The 17291-nt window shown below is 45.9% G+C and overlaps 1 protein-coding gene across 1 annotated transcript in view; it reads left to right on the forward strand.

Moving 5' to 3' along the window:
* The first annotated feature begins 407 nt into the window (after positions 1-407).
* Positions 408-17291, forward strand: part of EVL (Enah/Vasp-like) — a 142796-nt gene continuing 125912 nt past the window's right edge. Inside the window, exon 1 of the mRNA XM_059850315.1 lies at positions 408-696. Coding sequence (XP_059706298.1) covers positions 692-696 — 5 coding nt within the window. The 5' untranslated portion in view covers positions 408-691. The remainder of the gene's footprint in view (positions 697-17291) is intronic.

Raw genomic sequence — 17291 nt, forward strand, 5'->3', positions numbered from 1 at the left:
CACTCGTTGAGACAAGTGGGAAGGGTGAGGGAGCAGGAGCCACAGCTGCCCTCCGGTGTTAGCGGGAAATGCCATTTCTGCTCCTGCTTCTACCCACAGAAGCACCAGTTCTCAGCCTGCACAGGACAGCACTGTGCAGAGGGGAGGTCTCCAACCTCGGCACTGCCCCGCTCCAGCCGGGAACGGTTCGGGGACGCGGCACGGCCAAGTCCCCGGCACCTCGCACCGCCACGGGCCGAGGAGCTCGGCGGAGCCCGCAGCCGCCGCTCGGTGCCGCGCATGCTGCGGGGCCGCTCCACGCCCCACCTGCGCCGGGCGGGGAACCGGGCAGGGCCGGGCAGGGCCGGGGCTCCCCCCGACACCCGCGGCGGGGGCGGCGCGGCGCGGGGCGGGGCGGGGGGGGCGGCGCGGCCCCGCCGCGCGTGGGAGCGGAGCGGGGCGGGCGGCGGCGGCGGCGGCGCTGCTTTGTCCTGCCCACACACACAGACACAGCGCAGCCGGGAGCCGGCAACATGGCCGGGCCGGCGGAGGGGCTGCCCGGCGCCGCGCTGCCCGGCTAGCGCCCCGGGGCCCGGCGCTGCCGCTGGGGCGGCGCCGCCGCCGGAGCCCCTCCGCGTCCCGCCGCCGCCGCCGCCACCGCCCGGTCCCGGCCCCGCTCCGGCCCCGGCCGCCGCCGCGCCCCGCCGGGAAGATGAGGTGAGTGCGGGCGGGGATGCGCCGCGGGCAGGGCGGCCGCGGAGCTCCGGCCGGACGGGTGGGGGGACCGCTGTCCCCGCGGTGGTGTCACGCCGGGGGGGGTGGGGATTTCCTGTGCGAGTGGAAGGCGGAGGAGAGGTTAAGCAATGCGGCGCTTCCTAGTCCTTCACCGGATGGATAGCAGGAGTGGGTGGTGACGTTTTTGGCATGTTTGACTGTCAGTGCTTAAGTCCATCTGACAGATTATCTGGCGCTTACAAAAGGCTGTAAGCGCCTGTGAAACAGCCGCGGTCTGCCCGCTGCTGCCGTGCCCTAGTGCTGGGATGTGCCCGGTGCTGCGGTGCCCTGCAGCCGGGATGTGCCCGGTTCCGCCGGGCCGTGCAGCCGGGATCTGCCCGCTGCTGCCGTGTCCTTCAGCCAGGGATGTGCCCGGGGCTGCCGGACCGTGCGGCCGGAATCTGCCCGGTGATGCCGTGCCGCGGGATCTGCCCGGTGATGCCGGGCCCCGCAGCCGGGATCCGCCCGGTAGGGCCGGGCCGTGCAGCCCGGGGGGACGGCGAGAGCTTGGTCGGGCGAAGGACCCCGGGCGGGGAGAGCGGTGTGCGAGGAGGGGAACGAGGAGTGCGCCGGAGGAGCGGAGATGGGATATTTGTCAAGAGCATCCAGCATGGGCCGTGCCGGATCTCCCAGTTTCCCTCTCCTCTGACAGCGGGTGCTACAGCTCGTAGTTTTTCCGAGGTCGATTTGTCAGTTGTGAAAGGAAAGGTTAAAAAGCCCCACCAACCCAATTTCCTGGTGGAAGGATGGAGGAGAAACGTTATTTGGTTTGATTTATAGTCGTGCAAACCTCTCCCTTTCCTCATTTATTCGAGTTCGCTTGAGCTGTCAATATCTTGGAGCAACCCAGTCCCTGATTCATCTTTAATACTAGTGAATTTTCCCACTTAACAATTATCTTTAGGAAAGTGAAATTGCTTTGGGAAACCTTAAAAATGGAAATAACAGTTTGGAGCCAGCTATCTTTCTGTGGTGCCTGATTCCTGAATTGCAGGGTTGGCATTGCTCCTAGCAAGTGCAGTGGGAGTCCAGAAAAGCCTTTGCCTGCATTTACAGTTACATTTCCTCCTGGCATTATCATGTGTGTTTAAGACTTGGAGCTGCATTTAGGCATTTACATTACCATTCATTTTTCTCACTTGCTTAAAATTGCATTCTTGGTGGGGGCCAAAAGCACACAGACCTGCTGTGTCATGTGTCTGGTGGTCGTGTGTCTCTGGTCTCCGCACAAAAGGTGTGTCTGCATCAGTCTCACCTGGTCTGATCAGAATTCGAGCCAGAGACCTCTGGGCAGAAGTCATCAAACACAACAGATGGTGGGGAAGTTTTCCCTTGCTCCCTCCGGCTCACTTAGGAGCACAGTTGGGAGAGCTCTTGCCCCATGCAGAAGGGTTGCTAGAGCTCTTTCCCCAGGAAAAAGGAAAGTTGATTTACTGACTCATAAGCCCACCTTTCACCCCAGGGAGGCACCATGGGCAGCTTGGAAGGCTGCAATGATGTTGGGTTTCTCCCATTGAAGATGGTTTGCTCCACATGAACTTCCACAGTTGGTGGTTGCACTTTTTGTTGGAAGAGGGAATAGGGGGAGAGACCCACCAAGACAGACTGTGAATTAGGGTATCATGATATACCAAAGTAATCCCCACCAGGAGAGCTAGGGCACTCTCTGGGGAGGTCAGCCACAGGGTGTTTTGGAAGGAAAAAGCAGCTTAACTCCAGGAGAGGCTCCAGAACTTCCCCATATCCTCACTTTTGACAGTGATGGAGGGGGTGCTTCTCTAGGCTGCACCCCCCAGGCTGCCTCTGCTCTACATGAGGCAGCCAGAGCTGGTCCCTGTGTGCTGCTGGGCGTGTCCTTGGGCAGCTGCCCCTCCCTGCTTTCCCCATGTGACACTTGGCATCTGCAGGTGCATCGCACTTAAAATAGTCTTTTGTTATAAATACCACTTTCCTACTTAATGTACATTATTATTTTGTTGGATTTTTTAATGGATTCCTGTTTTTAAACGCTTCCATTACAGATTTTTTTCCCTTGCATATACAGACATTACTGAATAGATTGTACTTGTCAGTAAATATATGTCTGTAAATCACCTAAAACCTTTTCCAATAACAATTATTGTTTAATAAATACAGGCTGTATAATTCCAAAATACCCTGGCAGGCTACATAATCATTTAATAAAAACCTCCTTGAAGCATTTGCTTAAGCATGTGTGTTTTATTTATACTGCTTTTTGTGGTGAATAGATTACAGTGCTGTTCTTTGCACTATTGCATTTAGGTGATGGTTTCAATTTTTTGATAATTCTTTATGTCTTCATTTCAAACGTATGAAGTGTGTGAATAGTGAGTGTACAAGCCACCTTAGGAATAAAACAGATTATAATAGATGTTCTGCCTCAAAAATGGATTAGGATCCCTGTGTGGAAAATGTTAAAGTGCAGAGATATTATTTTTTAGTACACAAAAATACTGCTTTAGTACAAGAAATGTAGCAGTTATTTGACAGTGGATATTCATTTATTCTTAGAAGTAACAAAATTAGCTCATGTTTGGAAAAATGCCTATGAATATCGCTGTGGGTGAAAATAAAATTTTTACATTCTGTCCACAGAGGCATAGCCTGTAATTTCTTAGTCATACCTGTAGTTTATAGGCATCTGTGTTTCAGTGGTCCCTATTCTTAAAAATAAAAACCAGACAGAGCATTTTGTGTGTATCCCTGAAAAAATCCATCTCTCTATTTGCCATGGCTGTAGTGAGTGTACATTTGCTCTCTGTGCTGTGCTCCTGAGGCAGTGATGGGGGAGGAAGCCTCCCACTTTAAGCACTTAGTTTTTTTCTAAACAGAACATACAGTTAATATCTGGAGATGGAACCAGCCTCTAAACAGGATTATTCAGATTAAAACTATACTTCCTTTTATTTTTTGTGGTATAACATGCTTTAATCCAAGCCAAAGTAATGAGTTCAGCACAGAAATTCTGGGGGAAAACAGTGTCACTGAGCACCTTAAAGTTTAGCTAAAGTCAGCCTTTTTGTTCTGAGGTTTTATATAGCTATCAACTGGAAATCTGAAAAAGATGTTGTATTTAGCTCTGGTTTAGATGGATGGAGCAACATGTTGAGGAAAAGAGGACTGAATATTCATAGTACAAACCTGTTTTAATAACAGGAAGGTGTGTACATTATACTTCTTAACCCTTTTGTTTTCAGACATAAGCAAGCAAAGTCTTTATATTTGTACCAATAAACAAAATGTATTGAGCATTTCAGTGTCCTCCTCATTTTCTATTCATTAAGCAGTTCATGAGATAGCTCAAAAGTTTTGCCAATTCTTTCAGTTTGCATAGAGGGTAACTGGAGTTGCATGTATGCAGTGTTATTTTCGAACTTTTCTCCCTTTACTGTTTATTTCTGTTTGCATCTGTAAAAACAAGAGAGAACATGATGTTTTTATTTATAATGTCATCAAAATTGGGATTAGCAGCCTCACTGGACTGGTGGACTTTGTAGGTCAGTGTTTCCAGTAGAAAAGCAGGAGGAGTGCACCTTGAGATGGATAATAAAATCAAGTTGGCTATAAAATATAATTTAACCTTGTCACTTAGCAATTGGTTTCTGAGCTGGAGCAATATGCCTGTAACTTAGCTAATTTTTGTTTAATTCAAAGGCTCTTTCCTGCCATGTTCTGACTCCTGCTGTGTGCTGTGGCATCGTGGTGTGTGTGGCTGTGTGTTCTTGGGGTCACTTGGGAGCTGTCAGACCACCCTGCACAGCCCTGCCCTTGGATATGTTTAGGTTTGCAGCCTTTCAGGCTGTCAGTGCCACGCAGATCTGCCAGCATCTCTCGATAGGAAAGCTCCCAGCCCTTTGCCTCTCATGGTTTGGTCAGCAGAATCCCAAGTGTGGGTACTATGCTGCTGACAGAAAATTGCTTTTGTTAGCTCATCCTTGATCTTCAGAGGGCTAGGTAAGCTCTAGCTGTTGTCAGGAACTTTTGGAGCTCCACTGAAGGTTGTGCGACGCTGGCTGTGGCCCTGTAAAGGCAGCAGTGGTGTTCCATTGGCAGTGCTGGGTTCCCATCAGTGTACCCTGACTGGAACAGGCAGGCCAGCTGTGCCTCTTTCATGCTGTTATTCTGTATACTTTCAACTCTTTTTCCCCCTCTCTAAAATAAAGCATAGATCCTGGACATATTTTTGTGCCTTTGCTCTTTTTTTTTTTTTTTTTTTTGGTATTTTGTCTTGTATTTTGTAGTGGTATGACTGAGGCTGAAGATAATCTTTCAAATTTGCACGGGTCTGTTAAACTCAGTGTTGTGGGTTTGTGTGGTGTGTCCCTTCTGTCTGTTCCTGGGTCACTCAGACCATGTTAAACAACAGCTCTATCAAAGTGTGTCACAATTAAAGGTGTCTGCACAGTCTGTCTGCACATGGCTGGCTACTTCTTTGGGCAGTACTTCTCTCTTTTGAAGTATTTTACTTTAAATATTTGTATTTGTTGTAAGAAACCATAAAAATCTTTCCAAAGTGAAAACACAATTCAGTTTCAAATAATTTCCTGTATCTTTCAAGTTTCGTGATTTCTTTCCTTTTTCTTGTTATGTCATAGCTTCACTGAGTTCTGAGCCCTGTGTATGAAACTTTATGGAACTTTCTGAGCAGTATGGAACTTTAAAAAATATTTCTAAAACTGCTGCCAAAGTGAAATTAATTATAACTAATTTTTAATCCTAATAAATACAGAATTGAAATAAAATAAGTTGAAATAAAATAAGTTGAATGAGCTGCAGGTTTTCTTTTTTTTTTGAGAAGGTCATTATAAATATTTCAAGATTTTTTGTTGAATCAGAACCATAGTATTATCTCCTCCACTCTATTTCCATTTAAGAAAATCTCACTGATGTTTTGGTATTCTCCTTCACTGCAGTAGGTAAGCAGCAAAAACTGCCCCAGCTATACATTGGTATTGCCCCCATATATTTTTGTTTTCCTCATAGTCATCATTGGGCAGAACTCAAGGGACCCACAGCGCTTCTCCTCCTTTTTCTTTTTCTCAGCCTTGTGGCCTGGACTCAGTTTCTCAGGGGCAGGAAGGAGGGGTGGAGGAACTGTGCCACTGTTCCTTGTCTGGGCCTGTTTTTCACCCTCAGGCAGATTTTGTCTGCAGTCACCTACCCAAGGCTTCCATTTCATCTGCTTTTTGATCTGATGTGCCCTAATGAGGGGAAAGGACCGAAACCAGCACGGCACACGATCAGCACACCCCTAAAGCCCCTGTCCCTGTCACAGTGCAGCCCAGGGAGAAGACACCAGACCTCCAGCCAGGCTGCAAGTCATGGCAGCACACAGCCTTGCCTGGGTTAATCCACCTTGTTCCTTTAGCTGTGCAGGGTAAGGGCAGGCTGGTTCCCAGTGACTGGGCTGCTGGGACACCTCTGCCCTGCACTGCAGGAGCCCCATGGCTCACCTGGCACGTTTTCCTGTGACAGCTCCGGGTCCATGGGTGTGTGTGCACATCACCCAGTCATGCTCCAAGTGTGTTTCAGTCCAGGTTGTGACCCTATGGAACTGAAAACAGTTTAATTATTTTTTCCCCACATTTCTGACATATTTAGCATTGCAGAATGCTTCTTTCTGTGAGACTTTGCATTTTTGCATTGGGCAAATGCTTGGAATATTATTGACAGTCTTTCCAAAACTATTCCTCATTTGAGAGCTGTAGGAGCATTAAGGATATCTATGTTTATTAGTCAGAGGAGACAGAGTGGGCAAGTCCCTACCAAACATTTGAGTCTGGAAACTCACATTTCTGGCTTCCAGGGTGCCATTCTATAATACAACAACAACAACCAGTGCAGCAGTACATTTCACTGGGTATTCCATAGTCCTAAAGTTGCAGAGACATGTGGCTGCCAGAAACTTTTGACTTTCCTTCTTGATGCAGGCATTCAAGCATTACATTTTTTTCAAGTTCAGTGTTAGTTTATATATTTCTCCTGAGTTCCCATTCTTGTTCCCCTCAGCTGTGCTGATTTAGCCACTTGTGGTTTGGTAGGATGAGCTGGGTCATGAAGTCTTTACATAGAAAGACAGGAGAAAAGAAGAATCTCTTTCCATATGCAAAGGGTATATATATATATATATATATATATAAGTTAGGTTGTGGTAGTGTTCCCTGACACCAGAAATGCTCAAGAAACCATTTTTTCAGGGAGTGCTATTACTACAAATTAAAATATTTCTTTTACTGAGATGCTGCTCCTGTTCTTCCTCTTGTGCTCTGCAGACCCTTCCACTGCAGGCTCCCTGGTGCTTTGAGGTACAAACTGTGTAGCCTAGCTGTTGGCTGGATGAGCATTTTCTAACTACTAACCATGTTCCCTGTCCAAAAAAGGTACTTTTCACCTGAGTTTGCGATGGAAGTGTTTCTACCTGCCCTGAGTTCTATAAACTGTTTATCAGGAATTAAACACCATTTTAAATCACTGAACCTCCCTCCCTGACCGAATTTTCTGTGGGCTTTCATGTGATCACCCTCACAGTCAACACTGGGGATGGACCTGTTTTGTAGAATCACAGAATGGTTTGGGGTAGAAGGGACTTCAAAAATTCCAGCAGGTCCCTGTCTTTCCTGTGCTGGGTACCCCTGAGCTGGGTGCAGGGCTGCAGGTGGGGTCTCACAGAATGAAAAAGAGAGGCAGAATCACCTCCCTCTACCTGCTGGTCAACCCTTTCTTGATGCAGCCCAGGATTCAATTGGCTTTCTGGGCTGTGAGCACACATTGCTGGCTCAAGTCCACGTGCTGGTTTGTTCTGTGGAAGCTCCTCACCACTGCATTCAATCCCCTTTAGGTGAGCAGTTCATTTCCCAGGCAGTAGGTGTCATTCCTGCAGCTTGAGATCTCACAGTTGTATTTCTGTCTTTCTTCAGCTTCACATAGGTGTCAGGATGGATAGACATCATTTTCTGTGAAAAGAGAGTAAAAGAGAAAAAAAAAAAGCAAAGCAAGCTGAGTAGTACTGTGACTCATAGTGTGCCACGGGTGCAGGCACAGGGAGATGCTCCAGCAGTTTGTCTTTCTGCAGCAAGGCTGGTCAGGCCCAGCCCTTGTTGTTGGGGTGAGCTCCATGGTGCAGGCATGCTGTCCTTCCTGGGCTGGTCTGCAGCTGCTAAATCTCTTAGCCTTTTTGGCATCATTGCTTTATCTGCTGGAGGATGACAATTCTTACCTGAGAGGGAATTAGGATGATTAAGTAGCTGGGTCTCAGTCTAGCACTGGATTTAAGGCTTAAGTTTGGTCCTGTTGAAGTCCTTGCTTTGCTGGATTGGAGTCTCCTGTTCAAAAAGCATTTCTGAGGATGACAAGCATCTCTGTAGTAAATGCTAAGCATTACAGCAAAGTTCATTGTGTGTTGCCATCCATTCATTCCTTCCTCCCCTTTCTTCTTTTCCCATTCCCATCATTCGCTGCTTCTTAGTCAGCATGTGTGTAGCTTCCTTCCTTTATCCCTTGTCAGTAAGCCACTCCCTCAGTAATGAGGAGATCTAGAAAATGCAGTGAAATGGCATTAACAAGAAGCAGGGCTGTGGCCACCATAATCCCTTTAATTGCATGCTGACTGCTTTTCTTTCCCCAGCTGTACAGGGTTCAGGAGCTTGGCTGCAGCGATGCTCCGAGGGTGTGTGTCTGCATGCAGTGGGAGCAGCTAAACACACCCAGGGCTGCTGAGTGATCAGGATGAAAGGATAGCTTAAATTAGTAAATTCAAGTGTAAAAGCTGCAGTTGGAAATGTCTGCTGCATGTGTGCTGGATGAGTAAGAACATGTTTTCAGCACTGAACAGAGTAGCACTGTTCAATTCGTGGTTCGCGGTCCAGAGGACATCAAAAGAGAGATGAAAAAATCTCTACAAAAATGTTAAAAATCAGAAGCAAGGTAGGTTAAAATCATCCCCATATGCACATATTTAATGCAGTTTGTGTGTGTACCTATTCCTGTTAGCTCCTTACTGTTCTTATTACCCACTTAAAATACTTTTGATACTAAAATTATTTTATTACATGGCTGTTTTGTCTGTCATTCTAGCTCCCACCTGCCAAACAGTAGTGGGATTTGAGATAATCTGTGAATTTCTTTTTGAAAAGGATTTTTGATTCAAAATGAGAGAAATGCTGGACGGGTATATTTTGACAGAATGAGGTAGCTTTAATATTATGACTTCATCATGAATTAGTGTTGAGTGCTGCGACACATTTGCATGCTAATCTTTCTTTTCATTAACTGAATACATCACCTAGGTGAATGTAAGTCTGTTTTTGATGCCACAGCTGTTATGTTGAGAAGTGAGGGTTGTATCATCCAAATAAAGCAGCCTTCTCAGGCAATTAGCTTCTTTGACTATTTAGTAAGAAGAGTGAAAACATGGATTTACATGTTCATTTTACCTGTATGCTTAATAAAATGTCCTTTATCTGTCCCTGTTTGTTGTTGTCTTGCTTGTCTGGTGGTAAGAACCATCTTTGAGTAGGTGCAACGAGGGGTTACATCTCTTCATCACACTTTGGCACGTGCAGTATTGTCCATTAGGGAGGGGTGCTGCTTTGTCAGCTGTCACCAAAGTGATCCACAGCTCCCAACAGCAGCCCAGATTCCACTGGTAGCCCAGTGTTGTGATGGATCCTCCCAGTGCCTGACCTGCTGCCTCTTGGCTTTGTGTTTATTTGTTTTAATTGGTGCTGAACTGTCGGGTGTTAGTTCACAGCATACAGAACCACACACAGCTGTCTCCAAGGCTGCCATGGTGAGGGGTGATGCCCAGGGATGTCTGGCTCATCTCACACCCAGGAGCAGGCCACAGGCACTTGCCTCTACCTGCAGGTCAGCCTGGAGCCATCAGCCTCCATCCTTGGGGATTTCAGCTGCCCTAGTGTGGTGCTGGAGGCAGGGAGAAAGCTGGCTGATGCTACAGCATTAAGGCCTTAATCTTGAAAGGACTTGTACACATTCCTGACCTGATTACTGGGCACAGCATCCTCGGGGTTTGGGAGCCTAATGCCATTGTGCTGGGACCACTGACCGTGACCAGTTTAAGTGTACGTGCAAGTGTTGAAGGGCTTGGGGTCTGATGGAGCTGTGAAGGCTCTCTTCTTCATTTAGGGCAGAGCTCAGCGGGGGAAATTCAGAGCTTTTAGGAGGGGAGACAAAAATGATTCCTGTCCTCTGGATGGAAGTCCTCACTTTTAACATAGACAAATAGGAATACAACCATCTTGTTTAAAATGTCCCCCCACCCCCAGTGAACAAGTATTACCTGAAAACCTGTCATTCAGTCAAAAACAACCCCAGCCCTTGGGGGAGCAGAGGAGGTGGACAAGTGGTACAAGGAGCATATTTGCTGGGAAGCAGCATGGAGGGCTGGGGCTGCCAGAGCCATCCTAGTGAGGCAGGTGAGGTGGGTCCTTCCCTTCCAGGGGTTCACAAGCAAAAGTGGAAATAAGAAGGGAACAGGAAGGTGGTCAGTGTGCTCAGTGTAGCTGAGATGTGTGTGTGTCTTACTGGGGGGCCCAGGGCTTGATGTATTGACCCCAGGGAATGCCTCCTCATTTTATATTCCTCAAGATGTGACCCAAGGGTGAGCTGCAAGGGTCTGCTTGTCTCTTCTGTCCTGGCTTGCTAAATAAAAATAGGGCTTGAACTGCATGACTGCAACTCTTTGCAGGAGCTCAAAAAGCCTGAGCCAGCACACTATTTTAAAATTTCATGGTATTAAATATGAGAGTGTTACAGAAATAGCAGAGGGGACACTGAGCCAGCAAGCTAGGGAATGTGGAAACAAGTTTGTAAGAGCAGTAAAGGCACACCAGGACATTTCCCAAGCTATGAAGTGTGTTCAGAGGTGTTCAGGGTGAAAGCCTTGCGTGAGCATTTAGATGTTACTGCTGCCCTGAGTACTGGTGCAGGTCTGGTTTAGTCAGTTCTCCCACTTTCCAGCTGACTCAGTCTCCTGAATCAGTTCCCCAAGGAGCTGTGTGAATGTCTGTCAGCACCAGAGGGAGTGGCAGAGAAGGCTGTGATGCCCCACAAACCAGCAGGACAGCCCAAGTGGAAATGATGCTCCGTGCCTGACCCTCCTCGCTGTGCTGATTTCATCCTTGCAAGAGCTCACATTTAGATCACTGCATGGTCTGATTAACCCAGTGGTTTGCTAAGGACTTCCATGCTAAATTGCTAAAGGAATAGTCCTTTTTCCTCATCCAGGAATGTTTTCTGTGGTCTCCAGCCTCTGATCTCTTTGTCACTTTGGTCAAAGTCTGTCACTGCAACCTTAGTTGCACCCTGATGCCAGCTGTCATCTGTTGTTGCTGTCAGGGTTTCCTCATCATCCTTTTGCTTCAGAGGTTTGGGCACCTTTTGTGACCCTTAAAAGATGATAATCCTGAGTGGACACTGAAAAACAGACAACACAGCTAAAGGTTCCCTGAAAAAATATTTAAAGGTATGCCTGGGTATTAAATGCTAAGCCTGACCTTGCTAGAGCCCTTGACTTCTATTTGAATGCAGTAGGATTATAATCTAATATCAATTTCCATCTCTGATTTCCCAGCACCCATCTCAGTATGATAGGCCTGAACTGCAGTTCAGTTTCACAGATGGTACCTGCATCACAGAAAATATTAGATGACTGGTGCCCTAAATACGACAGAGTGCATTTGTCTGCACATCTGTGTAGACAGAAAAATCTTTTTAATGGTAAAAAGCATAGTCACATAAGAGGAATGTAAAGAGAGTTTGCTAGAAGACTCAGTGGTGACTTTTTAAGTGTTGGAGCAGGGTAAGCAAAATGAGAAGACCTTAAAACTGTGAATAAACATGGCAACTCAATTTAACATGTCTGCCTAAAGAAGCAAGCTTTTATGATTTTTCGTTTTTTTGTTACAAACAAGAGCTTTGATAACTGCTGTGTTTTCCCAACAGTAAAAAACATGTCAAGTATTTTCGTGACCTGCTATTTAAAAAATAACCACATCAAATGCTTCAGCTTCCTTGAGGATTGTTGCATTTTCCTTCAGGACATGCATTTCTCATGGCCCATCAACATCTGTTCAGCCCTTGCAGTGCAGGAGGATGAAGTGAAGACTTCCAGGGTCTGATTTTCTCTGCAGCCTCCAGGCACCAGAGGAGATTTAGTGAAGACAGAGACAGGGGAGAACTTCATGGAGACTGAGCATGCAGCAGCCCTGGCCGTGTGTCCTCAGTGGGATGCACAGCTTCAATAATTGAGGAACACTTGATTGAACACTTGAACACTTCTGGGGGATGAATTATTGACATCTCAACACTGTTGATTATGGGGAGAATTTTTGCAGCATCTCCTCAGGTTTTTGCTCTCTCTATTCTAAAGCTGTCTGAGCAAGGATTTGAAGGAAAACTAATCCAAGTCACCAAAAATGTGAATGTAAAGTAAATTAGGTAAACTAAATTAAACCATTGTATATATTATCTGATTCAGCATTCGAGTGACCTTAATTTGATTAAGCTTAATTCACATCACAGTGAATGATACCAAATATGAAATAGGGTTGATTTAATTAATGAGTGTGTCTGCAGGGATCTAATGTGGTTTCATTCATTACAGAAATGTTAATTCAGATTACCTTTCTAGAGTTTTCTCGTGCAGATAAACCTTACAGGACAGTTTATTGGTTAGGCCTAAACTAGTGTAATTGTGTGTTTATTGCCCCTTGGCTCTAGAAGGACTTTCCCACTGCTCTCCTCTTGTGCCAGTTCATGAGTTCATTTTGTTGTGGGATGTTTTGTTCATTTGTTAATCCAGGCAAAGGAAATTCATCAGTTTTCTGTTGGCTTAGTCACCTTTTCACCTGATTTGTGGCTGCATGGTGCTCCACAGGTGAAGACAGGAGTGTGAGTGTGTGATCAAGGTGGAGAGGGTGGGAACTCACTTCAGGTCAACCCTTTGTACAAGAGACACCCTGCTTCCACCCACACTGTTGGGGTACACAGCACATGGACATGGACAGAAGAAATGAGCTTTGTTGGAGTTGCTTAAAGTCACATACCACCAATTTTGATTTTCTTGGTGTTTAGGTACAACTGTGATGTGTTTCTTGGCTTTGGCTTGTGCTCTTTCTGGCTTTTTGTCTCCTTTGTGCCTCAGTAGTACTACAGAGCAGCATCACCTGGCTCATGCCCTCAATACACACAGGCTCTACTGACACACTTTCTGACTGCTTTGCTTCCTTTTCTCTTGGTGGCCTTGAAGTTCTGTGAGTATATTTTTTTTCTGTACGATTATTAAGGGATTGGACACATCAGAACTGTGAAGATGTGGGAGATGGAGTGGCTGAGCCCCCCAGGTCTTTGTGAAGGGTGTTTTAAAAGGATAGGCTTTGTTTTCAAAGAATTGTGTGAAACAGTGCTGTGATTCAAGTGTAAAAGTTGAACTGAAGTTGAACCTGATCATTTTCAACAATTTGCCAAGTTGAAAATACTGGAGAGCCTTGAGGAGAGGAGTGGATGGTAAATATGAACTAGATGCAGCAAAGATTATCTAATTCTACAGCTTGAGGGTTTTTTCCTTTCTTTATTTCTTTCTCTGAATAACAGAGAAATTCTCCAAAACATATCCTGAACTTTAACAAGAACCCTAACTTTGATGCAAAAGCCTCTGAACTTTGGAAAGTGAGGTGGAATATAATATTGTGCTTCAAAATTCACTTGTGGTCTATCCCTAGAGTGCTAGGAAATGCTGGCTGTTCCTGCTAGCATCTTCACACCTTCTGGTTTGAGTTTGCCCCAGGAATCCCTCCCAAACAGTGGCCAGAGCAGTGCTGTCAGCCTTTAGAAGCTCCCTGTGAGGATCTGGTTCATTCTCTCTGCAAACCAGGCTCTGAAAGCCCGAGCTGTGCCCATCTCATCCTGCTGGAATATCAGCACACAAAGGCACGTAAACAATGTGCCTCTTCACGAGGCAATGAAAATCCATGAGGATTTGAAAAGACTCTTTAAAGCCACGGCCTTATTTGGGAACTTGCAAGAAGCTTGGCTGTCACAGGAGAATATTTTGGGTCCGTGACAGTTTTCTTTTATATGGTTCTTCAGTGAGGAATCTCCTGTCTTTGTGCAGTGATAGCTTGCAAGTGTTGTGTGTCTTTTTTACTCCTTCCCAGGAATATTTGCGTGAGGAGAAACCAATATGTTGGTCAAAAGAGGCCAAAGACCCTGTTTGACCTCTGTTGTCCAAAGGATGTAGAGAAAAGGCAGGTTTTCAAAGACAAAATGAAAAACTCCTGGTATTTCAGTATTCCTGAGCAAACTCACATGTTTTTATCATAATTACTTCTCTATACCCTTTTTATTTCTCACTACTCATTTGTTGAGTGTTGCCTTCTGTTTATGTAAGTGTGGGATTGTTTAGGAATAATCTGGTCTGACATCACACTTGTGATCCTTACACTCCTTGGGAACATTTCCTTTACGTCCCTAACACCCTGTGACCTGTGCTGGGATAAAAGAGCCTGCATGATAAAGATAAATAATAAACTGAAGGGAGAGTGTCAGAGACAGAAGCATTTAAGACTTGGAGTTGTTTGGGGAGAGAGAGGAGAAAGATTATCTCAGCAGCATTCTGAAAGGGTTTCAGAGGTGGTAGTTGAAAGAGAAAGGGGAATTGGAGAAGAAAGGTGTGATTATAACCTAAAAATCCCTGTGGCTGTTTCTGAATCCCCTGTCTATATGATATAGAGGTGAAATATAAAATTACTTCAGAGACTTCAGCTGTGCAATTTGGTGAGTTCTGAAGAGAGAAGGGCCCTCAGGCCACACTGGTGCTGGAGACCTGGGGCACAGTGGTGGGCAATGCCATGTGGATCTGTCACAACATGGATACCAGAAAGGACACCCTCAAGCATCAACAATACTCTTAAATCATTATAGTTTTGGGGGAGGTTGAGAAATTGGGGGAAGAGGGTGAGGTCAGCACAGTCTGCCTGTGGGACTGGCACCTATCCTTCAGATTTTGCTTTCTACAAAATACCCTTCTACCCAGGATATTGAATCCTCTTCTCCAGCATCCTTTGGGTTTCCCTTGACCTGTTCTTGCCATTCCTGTGCTTGTAGTGACCCAGCCCACATTTCAGCTCCTTTCTGCTCTGCCCAGTGCCTTTCTGTTCTGAGGAGGTGGGGAGGCAGCTGCACAGGCTGGGCTCTGCAGTGACAGAGGTAATACTTGGAGAAGGGCAGGGCGAGAGGGCAGAGTACCTAGGGCAGAAGCAACCCAAGGGTCCAGCACAGTGCTAATGTCACCTAATATTGTGCATCTGATACCAGCCTGAGGTAGCAAAAGGGGCAGTGCCCATGGCAGTGGATGGGAAGGGAAGGTTTGTGAAACTTGAGAGAGCTTGAGCTATTTGCAGCCAACGTGGGGAATGCATCTAGGAATGTGAGGCTGGAAGGAGCATGTGTCAGGCTGATGTGCAGTGCTCTGAGAGAGAAATGGGAGTTAAAAATGTTGAGGAATAGGGATTCTTGTCCGTGGCTGGGAACTTGGAAGGAATTTCAGGAGAAAGGAGAATAATTTTGGATAGTATTTGATGGTTTGTGATAATTTCTCATTTCATGAGTCTTGTGAATTGATTTCCAGAGCCTTGCTATTTCTGTCCTCCCTTTCAAGGTGGTTGGGATGCACTTGTTACTCTGTAGCTCCATTCATTAGAAATTAGCTAAGCTGGGATTTGACTAGGATGTTTATCTGGGATGACCTGAACCATTTGCTTCAGGAAGTCATTCATACTTGAAAAGACAAATGGATTTCTTGTTAAAGGACAGGTCATGCTCACCTCTCTTTCCCTCCAAAGATGAGGGAAGTAGGATTTGACTCATGAACAAATACTCAATACTTGAAGATACAAGCCAGTTGTCTGAACTGAATTGGTGCCCAGTTCCATTTCAGATGACCTGGAGTGTCCAAGTGCTGGATGTGGGGCTGATGGCCATGACCAGAGCCCAGCTGGATGCCAGACACTGTACACATGCTGGGACCCATGGATTTGAACCCCAAGCACTGCTAGGCAGGATGGCAGTGGGAACAGGCAATGTTTCAGCTGTGAGCATTGCTGCAGTTTGCTGTGGGGTTTGGTGCACTAATATGAGTCAGTGGAACTAGAGCCAGACCACTGTGATTGCAAAAGCCACTTCTGATTTCCCCTTCTGTCCTTGCCTGGTCTTGGATATCCTTTGTGCAGTTTTGGGATGGACAAAAGTGTATCCCATTGCTTTTGCCAAGGTTGTGACCTGATTGTGGGACAGACTGGATGAGTTCTGTGTGGCTTGTCTCTTAGTCTAGCCTAAGTGATGAGAAGGGCCCCCTCAGCACAGGTAGGGAGGTGATTGGTGTTGTACTAAGCTGGATTCATGGTAGTGCCAGGCAATTTGTACTGCTGCCCCTTACTTGGCTGTAAAAGTGCTACCAGCCCCACCATAGGCAGTCAGTCATGGTTGTGTAGGCTAAGTAGGCAGTTTTTTTAGACAGAGTGAGAAAATGGGATCATTCCGTTGAGAAATGCTAAGCCATGCAATTATAGCTGGGCAAGTAGTGTGTGTGTGTGTGTGTGTGTGTGTGTGTGTGTGTGTGTGTGTGTGTGTGTGTGAGCTCCTGCTCTGCTCCTTCTCCCAGGCTGGCCTGGTTTCTTCTGGCTGGGTCTTGAGCAGGGCTTAGGGCTGTTGGGACAGGTCACAGTAATGGGTTGATTTGTTGAAGAATGGCTCAGACTGTGCATAGAGCAGAGGTCTGGGGGCTGGCAGAGCCAAAATGACAATTCAGACTTCATCAGTAACTTTGCTTCACAGTCCTGAAGGAAACAGTGGGCTTTACTATTCCAGCCACCACCTCAGAAATCCTATTCTTGTTAGAAAAGATACAGGAAGATTAGGAGATGCATGGAAAATTCTGCTTATAGAATGCAAAACAAACTCCCCTTAACATGGGGTCTCTGTTAGTGTTTTGCTTTTGTGAATTTTAGTGCTTGTCCTTTTGTTAGGAAATTGAATCTCATCCCTACTACCACTAGAAACTGGAGAACTGATGATGTTCAGATGATGTGGGGTCCTAAATGCTGCTCATGGATTGTATAAGGGCTTTTGCTGTGATGTGGTTTTTGTAATTTTCATGCATTTGACTCTAAAGGGTAACATGCAGCTTATGTTGAAAAGGTATTTTTGTGTTCATTTTGGCACATCCTTTAATTAAAGTGTCAGACCTAATACTGTTTCATTGAAAAAGCCAGTGGACCCCTCCAATAAGTCCAGCAGTAGCAGAAAAAAACAGGAGCTGTGATATTTCTCAGCTTCTTAAATAAAAACAAACCAAAAAAATTTTTAATCTTCAGTCTTTCTTTATGTGAAGAACAAATGAGGGGTAGAAACACGATATTCATAGCAATACTTTGCAACATAAGCTTCCTGCTTTGGTTTTGACTTGCCATAGAATATCATAAAACATTTCTCCTTGCTAG

This window comes from Haemorhous mexicanus, chromosome 6 (genome assembly GCF_027477595.1).
Source record: "Haemorhous mexicanus isolate bHaeMex1 chromosome 6, bHaeMex1.pri, whole genome shotgun sequence".
Lineage (NCBI taxonomy): Eukaryota > Metazoa > Chordata > Aves > Passeriformes > Fringillidae > Haemorhous > Haemorhous mexicanus.